Genomic DNA, 16874 nt, shown 5'->3' with positions numbered 1-16874 from the left:
CAAGCATCTCAACACATGACTCCGGTGTTCCACATACATGTTCCTCTCAGGACATTTATATTTGTTCCTTTTTGTCCCTCTAGCCTTCCCATGTCACGAGAATGGAGCCACTGTACTGCAATATGCGCCCAAACAACAGCTACTGATCACTGGGGGCAGAAAGGGCTTTGTGTGCGTCTTTGATATCCGCCAGAGACAACTGCTCCATACTTTCCAAGCCCACGACTCAGCCATCAAGGCGCTGGCTTTGGACGCCTTCGAGGACTTCTTTGTCACTGGCTCTGCAGAGGGCAACATGAAGGTGACTTGCCAAAACCACGCAACCTTTCAAATACCAAGTATTCTATCTTTATCGCGATGCGAAATGTTCCAATGCTAATGTGTTTTGCAAGTTGAAGTGACTCTAAAAAGGCAATCTGAATAAGCAATGACTTAACACAAACAAAGCACCTTTGGAATATTCACCAAATAGCTTAGGATCAGGGGATGCTTTGAGATTAATTGTCAATTTTTGTCTACGCGAAGCCCTTTGAGACTGCTTGTGATTTAGGGCTGTACAAATAGATTTGATTTGACTTGACTTGACTTAACAAAGAATAAGTTCTGCAAAATTATAAATGTTGGACCACAAATATGAAGGTATTTGCAATGAGGTGCTAGTTTGTTTTTGGTTGGGTTTTTTTTGGGGGGGGGGGGATTGCATTTCAATTAGGAGAATGCATTTGATAAACTAATTGTATGGATTGCATCTTTCTCCAGGTGTGGAAGCTGGCTGGCCACGGGCTGATGCACTCCTTCGGCAGTGAGCACGCCAAACAATCCATCTTCCGCAACATCGGCGCCGGCGTCATGCAGGTGGAAACACGTCCCAGTAATCGCATATTCACTTGCGGGGCGGACGGCACCCTGAAGATGAGGGTCCTCCCCGACCGCTACAATATCCCCAGCAGCTTAGTTGACATCCTGTAAGTTTCTTCCACTTTAGAAGTCCAAAGAGGAACTAGAAAGAGGGGGGGGGGGGGGGTAATCACCAACACTTAGACTAATAGATGAGCTGGTCAAAAGATTGCTGTACTTGGGCATCTTTCAGCGTGTTCATAAGTTCACCTTTGAGTGACAAACGGAGCTGCAAATATGTGTTTTTCCCAAAGGCTACGAGCAAAAGTATCAAGCATAAGGTAACATACTTGATTTTAAAGCTAGATTTATTGTCATTTTATTGAAGAATCTCTACTCTTAGAAGGTGTCCCTAGGGAAGCTATGCATGTCCTGTTCTCGTTACGCGGTGCAATCACAGGTCTATTGATAGTGCTCTGTTAAAAGTACTCTGGCAAATCTTTTTAAAGAAACGTGTGTAACTGTCGTCATTTTGTGCCCACAGCTGAACTCTCTCTTAGCATCTACTGTAAGCAGCACTGTGGTTTGTTATTAAGTCAGTGGTATCCAAAGTGTGAATCAACATTTTAGTTTGAATTTTTGTTTCCACTCCTCCCTCCTTTTATGCCTGGCTTTTTCTCAGCCCTTATGGAAGAGTTTATGCTGCATTGCTCCTGTAGTGATCCCCCACTTTCGCAGACACTGACCTGTCCTGGTCTGGCCTTGTGTGCGTGTTAGCGCGCGTGTGGTGACTCTGCTGTGTGTGCCCGCCCGCCCACCTGCCCTCAATTGCCTGTTTGTGCGGCAGCCTCACTGCTAGAACATTCCTGTTGGGAAGATGATGTTTTACTCTCGTGACTGTGATTTCAATGGTTTCATCTGTCTTGCCCCATAATCAGTCACCCACGGCGGAAACACGAAAGATTACTTCTGGTATATTTTTTTGCACAAGATGATGTTGACATCTGTTTTAGGTTTTTTTTTTTTCTAATAATTGAATTTTATTATTTATTGATGTGTTTGTTTGGTTGACAATTCCTGTGTTTAACTTAATGCCTTTTATTTTAGGAATGTAAGGGGTTTTACTGTATCTGACTTGACTGGGAGACGTGCAACACAGTCTATTGTTTTAAAGTGTTATCTCAGTAGTTGTTTTTACTGTTCAACCATAAAGAATAGATACACTAAAAGGATTTATCTCAAATACCGGTAGGTTATTGAAGAAGAAACTGTTAAGTACAAATGAATGTCTGGCTTTATTTGGCCTAGTAGTCAAATGTTTGAAATAGTTTAAATATATAAATGATATAAATATCTATATATATATATATACATATGAAGTATCCCAGCAGCGTGTACAAACATAAAAGCATTTCTTTATTTTTGGTTTGTATCATACTGGCTGAATTAGCTGTAACTTTTGTTAGGTGTACGTTAGGTATTTATTAAACAGATTTTGTGTTTTTCTCCCGTATTTCCGCCCACTATGTGTATTGTATGTGTTCTACCAGTGACCCTACTGGTGTCTGGTGTGTGTGTGTGTGTATATAAGTGTGTATGCATGCACGGCAACACAAACTATCACGGGCAGGTGCTTGCAAAGGCACTGATGCCAGAAAGAAAGAACAGGTCATGGTGTGAGATTTACCTTTGTAAAGTGAATAAATTATTTTTATTTCATCTGGGGATTTGGCAATGTTGTCATTATGTCGATGTTTCCTGTCCCTTGAAATAATGTTCCAGTTCTGCTCCATCACAAATCACTATTGTATACATTATGTACAGGTCAGGATATAAAGAAAGACGTCAAATACATATAGATAATAGCATGCAAGACATAGTTTAAAAAAACTTGGTATAAATGATTCTTTGTTTGATATAAATTGTGAAAAAATATGTTAGTAACGCATGAATGTCCATCTACCTAACAAACACTGAGATTGGGATTTAAATACAACACTCTGTACTTTTTAAACAAATCATGATTGTTCTTGACAGTGGTGCTTGAACATTTTATATCAAGTACCACCTTAATATATAGTAGCTGCTAGGTGTTGATCAAAAAAAGAAGTGGGGGTTTTATTACCTAAAAATTGCATTCTATATTATTGCAAGACACATTACACAAAATTTAAAACAGTAACACTCAAACATTGGGAGGGTAGTTAGATAAAAATTGCACCTAAATAAATATTGAAAGATTAAATGAAAATTCGTTCAACTTCAATACAACAGAACTGTTTTTGTACTCCAGTGGTGCCCTGAGAGATTTCATATCCACACTCTCAAATAAACTTTAGCCATTGAAATGAATGGGAATGCCATTTTTATTTTGCAGCCTGCACAACTAAATTTAGATTTTTGCCATGAATCAGGAAAATTACACTCAAATATTTTAGTGTGTGTGTGACATGGATATGTGGGGAGTGTGCATTTGTGGTGGGGAAGCAGGCCGGCTCCTTTGAGCAATACACCCAGAAGTGTGTATGGGAATAGTTTGCCAGCTAATGAGGATTAAATAAATAGTTTACTGGTACAATCCGTCTCAGTTTATCAGCAACGCTCCTGTTGTTTCCTCTCACTCACACAGTCAAACACTGCAACAAACGCAGCATTGGTCATAGAGGTGTTCAAAATGAATCAATTATTTGTGACAACTAATCGACTATTAGATTCATCAACAACTATTTCAGTCATCGTTTAGAGCAATTTAACTTCAAATTGTCAAAATCCTCTGATTTGAACCATTCAACAGTAATCTTCAACCATACAGCACTCGTATCTACTTAGAATTTTAGTTTGCGGGTCAAAGAAAAAAAAAAAGCAGCCCAACGACTGTGCGTATTTCGGAAAAATCAAGTCACTCATATCTCAAGCCCCCTATAATTTATTGTTTGTGCCACTGTATACTGGTTTAAGACACAGTCCCATTATGTATGGTTGGAACACTTAATTCAGTGATTAGTTTGCATATATTGCATCCCTGGTCCTAATCCCCTATAGAAGATTTCATGTAAATCTTTTCCAAAAGCTAACTATATGCTTCGAAAATAGTTTTAAAAAATCAGGAGTTTGATTATCAGCTGTGTTGCATGTCACTCATCAGAGAGGAAGTGGACAACATAGAGTTTGACGTAGTTGTTGTCCCACACATACAGATGTCTGTCTTTGGGGCTATAGGAGAGCATAGCCAGCACTCCACCCGGAGGCCTCAGGTCAAAGGTTACATTAACTGGTTTGCCCTTCAGCAGGTCATACGCAAAGGTGACCCTGGCGTCCTTGGTGTCCGTAACGTACAGAACCCCGCAGGCGATGAAGGCGTTGCCAGCCTTAATGCGGGGATAGGTGGTGTTGATATAGGAGGTGATGGAGAAGCTCTTCTGGTCCAGTTGGGCTACCACGATGCTCTCATCCACATTGGAGGCGTAAATCAGCCACAGACCATTCTCATCCGCTGCCAGTTTGAAGTAGGTCTTGGAGTTATGCAGCAGATAAGCCAGGTTGTGATAGAGAGCGTTATCTACAATGAGTGTGCGAAGCTTCTTTGTGTCCAAATCAAATCTGTCACGAAACACAACTCGTTGAGTGTGCATTAAACATCAGTGCTTCTCATTTTTTAAAGCCTTAAGTAATATTCAGCTCACAAAGTACATCCAAAATGACTTAAAAACACAGGTGTAAGTCTTCATCAATACACTAAAATGTCATGTTTAATGTTATTTTAATCCACCGTAATATTATACTCAGTCTGAACAATAACACGCTTAAATCACATTTATTTGATGTGCTGTGCACAGTTTGATGGGGAAAATGAAGCTTCAAATTCATACTTCATGAAGCAGTTGTCCTTTTCTAATCCTCAAGATGCCATTATTTGTTCAACCCTAGACTGTAAGTACTGACTTGGCATTCCTTGAACTTTATTCAAACCAATTATGCCATCCAGAGGAGTCGAAAAATACAATTGTTTCATTAAGCAAATTTGAAGCTTCATTTTCCCATCACTACTAGTATGATCTGGAATAAGAGTTCAAATGGCTTTCCATGAGTTTGTGTGGCATTGCTTACCTGGCGATGCTGGATGTGCCAGCAATCTGATAGTAGAAGGACCCATTGTGTACTGCGTGACCGCACCCCTGGTAGAACTTTCGAACATTCACCAGGTCACTGTTGTTGTATTGCAACGCTGCAATACTCTGATACTCCTTCAGCATACGACCTGTGAGCAAACAGTTACTATTTCTTGTTCAAAGCATATCTGGTCAACTGCGAGGTCAACAAAGTCCAACCGACCCGAAAAGTGTTCTGCCACCCATACGCGTTCGTCGTTGAGCACGGCAGTGTCCTTCATCCATGTTCCAAATGTGCTCTCCATCTTTGACACATTTCTTGGGTTGATCAGAGATTTTATCAGGCACTCTAAGGGGACAACAAAATGAAAGTTACAAGTGGAGCCCAATAGATATGAAGTTTGCTTTTACAAAAATCCAGATTCTAATTCCAAATTACCGATTAATCAGCAGATTCATTGAAAATGTTTGTGATGAATACAATAACTTTTTTTTTTTGGTCCAGTTAGTATTTCTACAGTAACTACAATTACAGACAGCACCTTTGACAGTTTGACATTACTTTGTCCTTTAGTAGTATTTAAGATTCTAACAAAGAAAAATCATCCACTATTTTGGGAAGGGGGGTGAATATTATTGTTTTGTCTCATGTGTTGCTGTGTAAAAAAAAAAATCTTGACACAAATCTGGGGATTTTTGCTGATTTAAAAAAAAACTAATCATGGCCGATCAAATCAGGCGAGTCATTAATCTGACCCTGGTTTCAAGAAATAACTGTGCTTGTTTTGATGTCTTTTTTTTTTTCTTTGTCAATTAATTTCATACATAGGCTTTTGAGGTTGATCTGAAATATTTTGGTTTTACTAAAAAAAACAAAAAAACAAAGTATAGATTGTACTACAATGAAAGATCCCAAATTGTTACAACCCTGGTTTGAACGCACCGTTCCTCCTTGATGCCTTCTCGTGGAGGTTCCCAGTTGTCTTCACAAACGAAGTATCATCATTTGGAATTGAGTACAATTGTTCTAGAAGAAGCATTAAGAAGAGGAATTAAAGAGTCCTATTTAAAATGGCAAATAGCTCTTAAGCACCCCCTAAAATGATCTTTCCATCAATCTGTCTAGTTCTGTCTGTATATCTGCCTGTCTGTCTTTCTGTCTGTCTATATCCACCCATTCGTCATCTATTTCCCCTCACCCATGGTCTGAGATGCTTGCAGGTGTGCTCTGTGGTGCCTCGTTCTTGTGGGCCCCTGAGGTCCTGGAGGTCCAGAAGGACCCACGGGTCCAGGGGGCCCGGGAGGGCCAGGAGGACCTGCACAAAAAGATTCAAGAGCTCAGGGATCATGATAAGTGACAACAACACGTCGCGACTCACCCTCAATGATGACATCGTTGGACGGTTGACCATCCTCTCCAGGTAGGCCAGGCTCTCCTTGCTCTCCCTTTTCTCCCGGCTCTCCTTGTTCTCCCCTTTCTCCCGGCTCTCCTTTTTCACCTATGACCGACGACCAAGACAGTGTTAATGCTTTCAACACTATTCTTAAACTTACCGTATGAGCCTAAAATAATATTCACCTCTCACTCAAGCCCCCAAAAAAAGTCTCTCACTCATACCAGAAACTCTGACATACACCAAAGCAGTTTCCTTTGTTCCAAAATAAACCTATCGCTCATCATGTAATCCCTCAAACTCAACAAAACAACACTCATCCAAAACTGTTTGCAACAATTCATGGATTTGTCAGGATTGGGCTACATCTGTATATTTTATGACCTCATGAGGTCATTTAGATTTTTGTTTTACTGATGATAGATTCAGAAATCCTTCATTCAGATGGTCACCAGATACTCGAATATAACCTGGTGTGTAAATATTAGGGCAAGGGAAAAATAAGTGTCTAATTCTAATCGACCACAAAAATTGGTTCCTCAAAACTGTAATTACAACTCGGTTAAACTCACACTTGTTAAAGCTTCTCCAACTAACTAACTAACTAACTAACATAAGCTTGTTCTAGCAACACATAATGAAGCAGTTATCGATTGCAAGTCTGACGTGACCTTTATTACGTGAAACGTAAAAGGAAAATAAAGGTCAGCGTGACAGTCACGGTTGGATAATTCATTCATTTATGATAGGTCTTTAGCCTAATGTAGGTTACAGGGACATAATGTTGATGGGCCGATTACCCAAGGCCTAATACTAACACCTCACCCTTACCTCTTTTCCCTCGTTTACCATCAGCTCCGGGAAGCCCATTCACCCCAGGAATGCCATCCGTTCCATTAATGCCAGGCATGCCGTCTGCACCGGGCAAACCTAAAGTAACACAAAACAATGTTGGGCTCTGAACGGGAGTGTGCACACGCAATATACTTTACGTGCATGCCACATACCTGGTGGTCCTGGGGGCCCTGTAACAAACAGTTGAGGAATGTTAGACTATATGAAGGGTGAATAAAAAGTATGTACGTATGGGTCAGACTGTACCGGCTAAGCAGACTCCTTTGGTGCTGTTACAAATGTCGATCAACAATTTAATCTAGTAGGGAAAGAAAAGAAGATTTCATTTAAGAGGGAATAAGGCTGTAGCTAGAAGTGTATTTACAATTTTAATACAATGGTATCATCAACATGTCTTATAACTGAAACAAAATATGTGCTATCACGTTAAAATTTTATATGAAATTACTTTTTTTTATCTCCATGAAGTTAAAAAAAAAAAAAACAGGAAAACATGTTAAACGGTTTATTTTGATAATTTCTTTTTTGTTTTTACACACAAAAAATTATTAGTTTTTCTCCAAATATTTCTATATCAGTAATAACATAAAAATTGTTCTCTAATTCATTCATCCATCCAGTTGTATGTCATCTTACCGGCACCATGGAGTACGTGAGCATCGTCATCATGTCATCGTGCACGCCCTCCTTTTGGTAACGATGGTTATGATGATGCTTGTGTTTTCGATTGTGCCTGGGTTTCAACTCAGTTTCCTGCCCAACTTCCTGGCTGACCTCCTGCTGGCTGGTCTCCACGTCTTCCCCTTGGTGAAGCTCCGTCTCCAGTTCCTGTTCTATCCCTTGCTCCTCATCCATCCCTACCTCCTTCTCTTGTGTCCCTTCAAATGCCTTCTCCTGCTCCTCCTCCAGCTCGAGCGCATCACTCCTCTTGTTTCTGGAGTATTGATACCGCGGTTTGCCAACAATCCTCTGAGCTCGTTCTCTGGGCATCTCTTGGAGAAACTCCACCACTGAGCTTTGCTCCACCTGGCTCAGGCTGGCCTCCATCTGCTCCTGAAGGACATGCTGTTGATTCTGCTGGACCAGAAGCACCAGGAGGCCCACAGAGTTTAACAAGGCCAGCACGCACGTCCCGTAGAGCACCAGCCGCTGAGGGCGAGTCATACTGGGGGTCGGGATCCACATGGTTACCGTGTCCCCAGCTCTTCTCTTGGAGTCACCCGTACAACTCAGCATCGGTAAGAAATATTTAAAGCCACAACAAAGTAGTCCTTCCTTACCACAAATGAGATGAGCACTCCAAAGGGGCTAAGCAGAAAATCAGTCTGGATTATGTGAAGGCTGGCTGGTAAATACAGCGCCTGTTGTGCTGCTCCCCAGTCGCCAAGTGGGTGTGTGTGTATATGTGTGTGAGTACATGCAAACCAGTTATGTAGGAGTGGGCATGACACAATCTTCTGGGCCTGTCTGGGAAGAAACCCCCGCCTGTTCAGTCACCTGATTTATATTCAGCACAGTCCATTCTAGAGCATCGCCGTGGGCAGACACACATGAAAGCACTTGCATATTGTACATTCTAGTGGAACATGCAGAGTAATGCTATGATTTATAGTTCATTCAAGACCGTGGACCTTTTTTTTTTTCCCCCACAATCTTTTTTTTTTTTCCCAATAATACTTCTTTCCCTTCCTAAATCATTAACAACCCATTTTTGTCCCCTTACTTTCTTCCTTGCTTCCGATCTGAGATTCAGACCAAAACCAAGAATTGCGAGGCACACTTGCTAACCACTTGATCTCCTTTTCTTATGCTTTCCGTGATTGAATCTTATTTCATTTTCTTTTACCTTGATTACTTCCCTTATGAACTACCTCATCCTCCTTCTTTTTCCTCCCTTTCTTCAACATTTGCTTCTCTGCCTTTCCCACCCAAGAAATGATAACCACTTAAAACCAAGACATTTCAACATCTCAACTATTTAGATCATACTATTTCTTTTGATTCAGTCTAAGGGGAGTGAGCTTTGCTTTCAGTCAAGGTGAACAGAAAAGGTTGGAACTGGAATCAACCATTGTCGATTAGGATGAAAGTATTACTTTGACAGTTGTCTCACTCAAACTGAGTGTGTTCTTAATGATGCTGAATGAATTATATCAGTAGAACGAAAGAAAACTCACATCCCGTCAATGTAAAATTGCAGTGGACTTTTCCACAAGTCAGTTCATGACCTCTCCTCCAGCAAGCCATGCCCCCCCCCGCCTTACATTTATGCAGCCTCCATCCACTAACTGTGACAATGACCTATTTCAATTGCTTCCATTTGGAACGTAAAAGTGACGTTTCTGTGGGAAAATGACAGGTCTGCCATAGCTGCTGGAGGCCTTGAATGCATCCTTGACAGTGAAAAAGCGGCTACTTCCTGTTGCCTGCAGTACAGACTGAGAGCTATTTAAACTATGTGAATGAATGATCCTGACTTGAACCTCATGATTCAAGACGGACGGATAGATCAGAGGAATATGAGGACAAATTTGGACCAATTGTTAAGGGTTAAAGACATCCCAATCTTTTGCTGCTATAATAAAAGTACTCACATACTGTGCACATACAGCTTCGAGTGCAAGATTCCAGTTGGTTTCAGGTTCTGGATTTCAAGGAGCAGAGTTCTAGCCTGAAGCTGTGGGTCACCGACAGAGAGTTGTTGACCAGCTTGAATCCCTCCAGCACGTGTGTACACACATGCTGCATTAAGAGCTCTCTTCTTTTCTGCCTTTTATTCATGGTGCTTCAGGACAGTTGAGGCTGGGGGCAAAAACATATAAAAGAGCAACCATAACACGCTGTGGTCGCGTGCGTATCCCGGGCAAGGTGCACATCATGCATCATAAAGTGGATCTATAAATGAGTGCACTTTAAGGATACAATGTGGACAATAGTATTGAGACTCCTGGACAGAATTACTGGAAGAAAAAGGGGAAAATACGAAAGAAATGAATCATTTTTATTTGTGTAGATGTGCTCTCACTCACTCTTGACCCCAATGAGGACAAGGGCTAAAGAAAATGGATGGATGATAATGGATGATGAAATTCATCTCACATGGTTTATCCATGAAGTGTAGCTAACTAATACAAGTACAGTTCACAGTGCAGGTCCTGCGATGGGCCCTCCTCCAGTCTTCCTGAGATGCAGCTGTCGGCCTTATCTTCTTTCAAACACTAAGCTATGATGTCACGCTTTGCTCCTCCAGACAAGGACAAAAGTCTTTATATTTATATTTTAAATGCTTCACAGATGCGTTATTGTTATGACATGCTTTTTTTCATTTGCGTCAAGGAACGACTGTACGTTGACGTGAACTTTTCACTTTTGGAAAGCAGTGCTTTTCCGCATCATGTGGCCTATCTCAATAATTATGAACCTTGGCCTCGTAGTCCGGGAAATTACGGTAATTTAAAAAATCAATTTGTGGGTTATTGTGCAAAAAAATAGTTCAATGTTGATATATGTATAGCAATTTCCTGTTAAATGTGCTTGTTGACCCCTCAAGACAAAAAGGGGAGGTTATAGTAACATCTGCTCATAAGGAGCATTGGTTGATCATGCAAAACAATCTGGGTCTCTGACATCATGCGGAATGCTGCCATCACATCAGGGTCTCAGCACACAGTCAACCGCTTGAACACAACACATTCTTGGACGAGAGTGGGCGATGGCGGACTTATACACAACAAAACAAAGGCATTTTCCTCCAAACAGCAAAGGCTTTGTCACTCTTTGCTGTTACTCTTTCAATATTAATATTAATATAAATAAATATTAGATATGGACACATTTCAATGAACAACTCTATGTTCCATTAATTTTTGGCAATGATCTGGATGTTGCCTCTTTAGGGGGGGCGCAAGAATGCGTGGGCGGCCCAATTATTATTACCCTATAAACAACTGCATGCATGCGCACATGCATGGCTTGAATGCATCAATGCAAACACACACGCTTCTAACCTGCTTTGCGCCACGATCGGCGCTTACACATTAGATTCAGATGATGGATGGGTTAGTTATTGTTTGGTCCAAATCACATATAGTACATTTCATATTTCATAGCTCAAGCAATTTGGACGTTTTGACGTTAATTGGAGCAGAGGAGAGATGCATGAGATAATTAAAATATATAAAATGTAATATAGTTTGGGGGATTTAGTTTGAGGGAGCACAACATTTATTTGAGGGGGCCAGGCCCCCTCTTTCCCCTGCCTAGACTCTGTAAACAACCATTTACTTTTGCCTTCGTGCACGGACCTTGCGGGCTTGGCACAACAAAAGTATCGCAAAACTCACAGACCTTTTACAATCAAGGAACTTTTATGTCCTTGTCTGAGCTCTTTAGAAAATTCAATCTGGCTAACTCCCACCTCTTCGGCTTCTTTTAAGTATGGCTATGTTGATTTGTTTGGCACTCCCCTGCCTCCAATGGCTTCCAAACTTTTACGGACAGTTCTTGTCTTTTCCACCTTCCCCGCTAGATATTCCTTAACTGTAAACTCCCTCCCAATGCAGGTGGATTAAGGAGTTACTCTCCATAACTCTTGAGGGCTCCTTGACCTCTTGGTGAGGGCCTCTAGGCGCATCTTCTGAGTCACATCGAAGCTTTAAGATCTCTGCCTGATTTTAATGACTGACCGCCCCAATCCCCAGATTTCTTTTCTTGACAGGGAATCAAATTCTACAGTGCCAGACGTGTCCAGGACCATTTTCCAGAGAGCATATGCATGATCCAGAAGAGGAGCTGGAAAATATCAAAATGTTTGGCACCAATTCAACTCATTGTAAGGCATGGTGGTGGTCCCATGTGAGATTTTGAGGCAAAACTTTCTTGCATCAATGAAAGCATCGAAGATGAAATGTGGCTGCAGGTCTTCCAGCATGACAATAATCATAAACCTAACAATGAAGGAGTGGCTCCCTCAAAGCATTTCAAAGACATTGAGTGGCCTTGCGAGTGTTCAGACCTCGACCCCAGAGAAAATCAGAATCATTTGATGTTCAAAGGAGGCGAGTGCAACGTCTCATCAGCGAACTGTCAGATACTGCACTGTAGCGTATGCGCAAGGACACGGGCCTCAATCCAAGCCTCAAGGTTACAAGTGTATTGTTTACTTTTTCCCCACTCATGTTGTGGCTTTTACGTTGCCCTGACCTGGCTCATAACCCAAGTCGACAGCCTATAAAGAAGAAGCGCTTGTGCTTGTGCAGCTTCATTGCAGCATTTGTGTCCGTCTTATTTTCATCGACCTTCTTATGGAGCTGATGTCTGCTTGTGAACGGACCACGACTGTGGTAGACTTGGAAGCGATGGCGGCGGAACTGGCCCCTGCTTCCCGGAATGCAACCGTGGGGGCATCAATTGGGATTTCCGTGGCAACCAGAAGTTTGCTTTTACTCATCTGCCTGCTGCTGGTTGCTTGCGGGCACACGGACAAGCGTCGAGTACCAGGTGGGTCATCTGGAACAGAGTCCTAAAATGACTCGTGTCTTTCCCAGCCATTTGTCAGTAAGTTACTTTTCTTTATGTTACTTTTCTACAGGTCCATATTTTTGCCTGGGATTGGGGCCGCTTCTGTCATACCTGAGATTTATTTGGACGGGCATAGGCACAGCCAGCAATTACTACAACGACAAGTATGGTGACATTGTCAGAGTTTGGATTGATGGAGAAGAGACGCTCATTCTCAGCAGGTTGGGTCTTCAACTTAATTCTGAAAAGGTCAATGATTCACATCGTAAAATGCAATATTATTATTATGTCATGAGAAAATAATCTGGGAGAATTTTAGAAATGTTTTCTGCTAGAAATTTTTGCATGGGAATTACGGGCAATAAACCGGGAGTGGAAGATAATTAAATGTAAAGGTTTCATATTCAAGTAATGGAATGAACCATAATTGAACATTTTTTGCCAAACAAGCAGAAACACAACAAATTCAAACAAAACCAGTTTATTTGCCTTGATTCAACTTGATTCATGAAAATGAACATCATCCACTGCAGTGTGCTGCTCCATACCCCTGCGGGTACCTCCTGGCTGGAAAACATTGACCTAGATAACTGTGAATCAATTCATGCAGGATAAAGCGGAAAACACACACTGTTTTTACCAAGCACATTAATATCTTATTTAGTTATATTGGGACCGTACATTAAAAAAACATTGGCAGTTGTGCTATTTAGCTAAGGAACAACACTTACAAAAATAAATATATGCAAATCTTTTTGCATGACAACCAAAATCTGGTTCTAATCAGGATTCTGCTGAAAAATATTTAATATGATAGGCAACGTTCAATTTTTTTAATTGAATTCCTGCCCATTTTGACCCTAACATTTCTATTATCTTCATCAGAGCATCGGCAGTGCACCACGTTTTAAAGCATGGACATTACATCTCACGGTTTGGCAGCAAATTAGGACTGAGCTGCATCGGGATGAATGAGAGAGGGATTATATTTAACAACAATGTCACCCAGTGGAAAAAAATACGTACCTATTTCACCAAAGGTAAAACCATTACACGTCGATTGAGTTGATAAGCAGCTAGCAAAGGAGTTGAAGAACTTTAACATTTTGTTGCAGCCTTGACGGGGCCGGGCCTTCACCAGACCTTGGAGGTGTGCGTGTCTTCCACGCAGAACCACCTGGAGCACTTGAGGAAGGCTGTGGGAGGAGACGGGCTGACAAACGTGGATGTCCTCAATCTGTTGCGCTGCACTGTGGTCGACATCTCCAATAGACTCTTCTTGGATGTGCCCTTCAATGGTAAGTGGAATATTGTTGTCATGGCCCTGGGCCATATGGTGGTTTTTGATTTATTGACAGAACAAAAGGCGATGGCCGACTGAAATAGACGTTTTGCGTAACAGTAAACAGCTTCATAAAAATCCTCCAGCTCCACCATAATGATCACGGGCCATTTGAGTCCCAAAAAGGATGAAATAGATAAAAAGATTTCAAATTTAACACAGAATATCAGACAAAATAAAGGAACAAACCCATTTAGCAAGACACCTGAAGTAGATTTTTATTAGATTGTTTAACACTTATTTAGATGAAACAAGCCTCTCTAACATTGCATTGTTGTCCAGAGAAGGAGCTGATGCAGAAGATTTTAAAGTATTTTGAGACATGGCAGACAGTCCTGATCAAACCTGACGTCTACTTTAAGTTTGACTGGATTCACCAAAGGCACAAGTCGGCAGCGTAAGTCCCGTGATCGGACTAGAATCCATCAAAATCCACACCAGTGTTCACATTATCTTTCACTTTCCAGCCAGGAGCTCCAACATGCCATTGAGGACCTCGTGGAGCATAAAAGAAGAGAAGTGGAGCAAGCGGAGAAACTAGACAACATCAACTTTACTGCCGAGCTCATATTCACACAGGTTGGACAAAAACATTTGACCCGTCCACCACGCTAGGACAAAAAAAGTATTCACTATAATCATTTGGTTTTAGAACCGTGGCGAGCTTTCCGCTGAGAACGTGACTCAGTGCGTGCTGGAAATGGTGATCGCCGCACCGGACACTCTTTCGGTCAGCCTCTTCTTCATGCTGCTGCTTCTCAAACAGCATCCACATGTGGAGCTGCAGCTGCTCCAGGAAATAGACAGCGTCATGGGTAAGGATTGGCAGTGTGCGTGCGTGCACGCGTTTTCTTTTTTGTCATAATTATTTGATTAACATTGATTGTAGAATGCTTGAGATATATGTGGCATAGTTGTGTGCTGTTATTTTCCCCACACGCAGCACACCCCAATGCCAATATGTCAAAATATCAGTCTTGAACTCGTGATTTGTTTGCTTTTAGGTGAGCGACCCCTGCGAAATGATGACCTTCACAAGCTGCAAGTTCTGGAGAGCTTCATCAATGAATGCTTGCGCTTCCACCCTGTGGTGGACTTCACCATGCGGCGTGCACTGTGTGACGACATCATTGATGGCTACCGTGTCCCAAAGGGCACAAATATCATTCTGAACACCGGCCGCATGCATCGCACAGAGTTCTTCCCCAAACCCAACGAGTTGAATCTACAAAACTTTGAAAAGAATGTAAGTAGACATTTTTCTCTTGAGTTACAATACAAATGTGTTCATAGGGACAAAACCCATCTTAATATCTGCACTTTACCAGAAACAAAACTGACACCATCTTTTGCTTTTCTCCCTCTTTTTCTTAATTGAAGTTATTGAGTTTCATATTTTGGTCCAATGGAAAGATTCCACAATTCAGTGAACTCCTACAGAAAGTATTCAAAAGTAGTAATAATAATATCACATGTGCCATCTTGACGTGAGCTGAAAAGCTCGTTTTGACAAAAGTAGCGCTTTACTACCGTTTTGCAGCTTGTGAAGTGAGTTAACGAGGATCTTTGTGAGTTAAGTAGTGCTTTGCTGCCATCTTGTGATATTCAGGTGCTAATGAACTATGGCAGGAGGGGAAAATAAATAAATAAATAAATAAATAAATAAATAAATAAATAAATAAATAAATAAATAAATAAATAAATAAATAAATAAATAAATAAATAAATAAATAAATAAATAAATAAATAAATAAATAAATAAATAAATAAATAAATAAAGGTGGGTAAAATTGGGTGAAGTTTGGGTACAACTCGAAATGAAGCTCCTCAACAACACAATTCCATGGTATCAACAATCTGCGAGATGGCATCAAAGCACAACTTTTGTCCAAACAAACTTCTCAGCTCATGTCAACATAGTACCTTGGCTCCGAGCTGCTACAATACACTTTTACAAACTGAGGAAAGGAAGGAAGGTCGGGAAAAAAATTTGCAAATGCTAAATCGTGAATAAGCAAGGTTTGGCTGGAAATAAAACTAGACTGATTTCTTTGATAACTTTCAAGTGGCTTTCCTTCTTCAGGCGCCACGTCGTTACTTCCAGCCATTCGGATCGGGCCCTCGAGCATGTGTAGGCAAACACGTTGCTTTGCTCATGATGAAATCAATCTTGGCGACGCTGCTCTCTCAGTATTGCGTGTTCCCTCATGAGGGTTTGACTCTGGACTGCCTCCAGCAGACCAACAACCTCTCCCAGCAGCCTGTTGCGCATCAGCAGGACAGCCAAAGTCTCGCCATGACTTTCTTACCCAGAAAGAGAGGACACTGGGACCCTCGTTGAGACTTTTTGGTTGCCTTTTCCGTTTCCAGACATTTATATAGTGACTACATAAGTACAGTATAATATTGCTTACTTATTCAATGAGTTCATCTTATTTAATGTAAACAATTGCCAAGTGGATATATTACATAAATTGAGCTACTATGTGTTTTACTGTTGCATGGCTGTACAGAACTTAATTGTGCTGTTTTAGTAACATGTATCACTATCTTATATTAAACTGTATATTATTGTTATATTTTTCACTTTCAATAAATTATTACTGAATAAGTTGTTGTCTGTTGTTTTGCCGCATTATAGTCGTATGTTGAGGATGAATGACAATAATGTGAAAAATGTGAAACACTGTTTTCATCCTGTTGAAGGTAAGTTTGTCTTTACATGTGACGGCCAGAAGAGGTCACTACAACATTCAGTACAGCTGAGGTCCTCAGTTGGTGCTGCGATTAGAAGTGACAACAAAATTGTCATGATGT

General features: G+C 41.0%; 3 protein-coding genes across 5 annotated transcripts in view; 2 read left to right on the top strand and 1 right to left on the bottom strand.

Moving 5' to 3' along the window:
- The window catches only part of dmxl2 (Dmx-like 2), a 28631-nt gene extending 26075 nt beyond the window's left edge, over positions 1-2556 (top strand). For all 3 annotated transcript variants that reach the window (XM_061275933.1, XM_061275932.1, XM_061275931.1), the window contains 2 exons: positions 84-301; positions 760-2556. In XM_061275933.1, coding sequence (XP_061131917.1) covers positions 84-301; positions 760-969 — 428 coding nt within the window. In that variant the 3' untranslated portion in view covers positions 970-2556. The remainder of the gene's footprint in view (positions 1-83; positions 302-759) is intronic.
- Positions 2526-8609, bottom strand: gldn (gliomedin). Its single transcript, XM_061275935.1, has 10 exons — positions 7832-8609; positions 7442-7493; positions 7348-7365; positions 7172-7270; positions 6326-6445; positions 6146-6262; positions 5890-5973; positions 5170-5295; positions 4945-5095; positions 2526-4437 (listed from the first exon to the last, which is right to left on the bottom strand). Exons 1-10 carry the CDS (start codon positions 8429-8431, stop codon positions 3972-3974), a joined length of 1833 nt encoding a protein of 610 aa, XP_061131919.1. The 5' UTR covers positions 8432-8609; the 3' UTR covers positions 2526-3971.
- A 3309-nt stretch (positions 8610-11918) lies between these two features.
- On the top strand, positions 11919-16554 carry LOC133152387 (aromatase). The gene is made up of 9 exons (XM_061275936.1): positions 11919-12694; positions 12786-12936; positions 13601-13755; positions 13831-14013; positions 14340-14454; positions 14525-14636; positions 14710-14872; positions 15062-15303; positions 16141-16554. The coding sequence occupies exons 1-9, from the start codon at positions 12499-12501 to the stop codon at positions 16396-16398; spliced, it is 1575 nt and encodes a 524-aa protein (XP_061131920.1). The 5' UTR covers positions 11919-12498; the 3' UTR covers positions 16399-16554.
- The last annotated feature ends 320 nt before the right edge of the window (positions 16555-16874 follow it).

Source organism: Syngnathus typhle, linkage group LG4, assembly GCF_033458585.1.
Source record: "Syngnathus typhle isolate RoL2023-S1 ecotype Sweden linkage group LG4, RoL_Styp_1.0, whole genome shotgun sequence".
Classification (NCBI taxonomy): Eukaryota; Metazoa; Chordata; class Actinopteri; order Syngnathiformes; family Syngnathidae; genus Syngnathus; species Syngnathus typhle.
This window is presented reverse-complemented; position numbering and strand designations above follow the sequence as displayed.